The sequence below is a fragment of the Poecilia latipinna genome, unplaced genomic scaffold, assembly GCF_001443285.1.
Source record: "Poecilia latipinna isolate Pla-1442-1.1 unplaced genomic scaffold, P_latipinna-1.0 Scaffold2946, whole genome shotgun sequence".
Taxonomy (NCBI): domain Eukaryota; kingdom Metazoa; phylum Chordata; class Actinopteri; order Cyprinodontiformes; family Poeciliidae; genus Poecilia; species Poecilia latipinna.
The window spans coordinates 8,285-10,013 of record NW_015115562.1 but is presented as its reverse complement, the minus strand read 5'-3'; the positions used below and the strand labels follow the sequence as shown (position 1 = coordinate 10,013).

At 55.0% G+C, this 1,729-nt stretch overlaps 1 protein-coding gene across 2 annotated transcripts in view; it reads right to left on the bottom strand.

Moving 5' to 3' along the window:
• The window catches only part of LOC106939684 (transcription factor COE3-like), a 16,476-nt gene that overhangs the window by 6,469 nt on the left and 8,278 nt on the right, over positions 1 to 1,729 (bottom strand). Inside the window, exon 4 of one of the 2 annotated variants that reach the window (XM_015022180.1) lies at positions 814 to 903. The exons of the other annotated variant lie outside the window; for it this stretch is intronic. Coding sequence (XP_014877666.1) covers positions 814 to 903 — 90 coding nt within the window. The remainder of the gene's footprint in view (positions 1 to 813; positions 904 to 1,729) is intronic. 2 annotated transcript variants of the gene reach the window in all.

The window sequence follows — 1,729 nt, the reverse complement described above, 5'->3', positions numbered from 1 at the left end:
GCCCCATGTGCCTCCATGGCGGCCCCATGTGGCTCCATGGTAGCTCCATGTGGCTCCATGATGGCCCCATGGTGGCCCCATGTGGCTCCATGGTGGCCCCATGTGGCTCCATGGTGGCTCCATGGTGGCCCCATGTGCCTCCATGGCGGCCCCATGTGGCTCCATGGTAGCTCCATGTGGCTCCATGATGGCCCCATGGTGGCCCCATGTGGCTCCATGGTGGCCCCATGTGGCTCCATGGTGGCTCCATGGTGGCCCCATGGTGGCTCCATGTGGCCCTCAACTCCAAGGTGAGGCTCAGCAGCTGCGCCGCTTTTGTTACATGGAACAACGCCCCAGTGACCGTGGAAACAGAACGCACTGTTATTTCTGTAAATTTGGGCCAAATGCAGTTCTCCATTCCTACCAGCAGGTTGCAGAGCCTACCATCACAAACATAAGTTACTTATTACATGATAAATATTGTCTGGTAATGCTGGTAAATATTAGCTTCGCAGCGTTTTCTTCATGATTCGTCTTCCTCCAGTTTAAACCAGAAATGAGTAAAACCACAGAAGAAGAACGTGTCTGGAGGCAGCAGTTCTGCTGAGGCGACCGCTGCTCCGGAACAGAACCGCTCTGGGTTCTCAGGTTCTGATCCGGGTCTGGGTCAGAATCATGAACTGAACAGAACTTTTCCGGGTTCTTCGGACCGACTCAGCAGAACGTGAACTGAACTTCCTGCCAGTTATGGATCAACTTTGACTTCTGATTGATGCTGGGCGTCCCACCAGGGACCGGGGGGGAGGGGCCTGAGGGTGGGGCGATGCTCACCCTGGAGGTTGCTGCCATTGGTGGTGGTGCAGGTGGGGGGTGGGGAGGTCTGAGGCCGCACGACGGGGGCGAAGGCGCTCTTCTGCTTGACTGCGGAGATCATATGGACAGAGAATGAATCAGGCAGAGGAAGAGGAGCAGGTGAGGAAGACGAAGGGTAATGGGCGGGGCGAGTCATGCAGGGGGTGGAGGAGGTGAGGATGAAGAAGAGGAGGAGGAGGAGGACCCCGACCTGGAGGAGCAAAGTTGATCCATAACCTGAAGGAATAAAGACACCTGAAGAGAGCCGGAGCCCCGCCCCCGCACAGGTAGCCCCGCCCCCTGCACAGGTAGGTGCGTGTGAGGAGTAAATCCGCCAGCTGCTGTCCAGTATCTATCTCAGGAGAGGAACAGTTCCAACATTTCCAGAGAGATTCTGCCAGAGGGCGATGCGTTCAGGAACAGCTGGTCTGTACATCAGCTGTTAACTAAAGATGTTTTCTATGTTTAACTCTCGATGTCTCTCTGCCAGAAACAGGAATTTTCTCTGGAAAACCCGGATATGTTCCATTCAAAGATTCCCTGGAGTTTCACGGATCGCTCTGAGGTAGAATCCCACATTCCTTCATAATTCCCGTTCCTACAGTTCATGGATCGGGCCGAAGGAAAGCAAGAAGGAAGTTAGTGTGTTAGTGGAGGAGCAGCAGGGATGGAGGGTTGGACAGGGGGTGGACAACGTGTGATGGTGTTCACACACACACACACACACACACACCAAGGCTTGGCGGCAGGAAGCTGCAGCTCGGCCAGCCGTTGTTTGGTCACCAGGGACGAACAGATCGCCTGGCATGGAGACACGGTTTGAGCTCGCTGCCGTTTGAAACTTTCAGAAACAGAAGCCAAAACAATGAAGAGCTCCTGGCGGGCGGTTTCACTA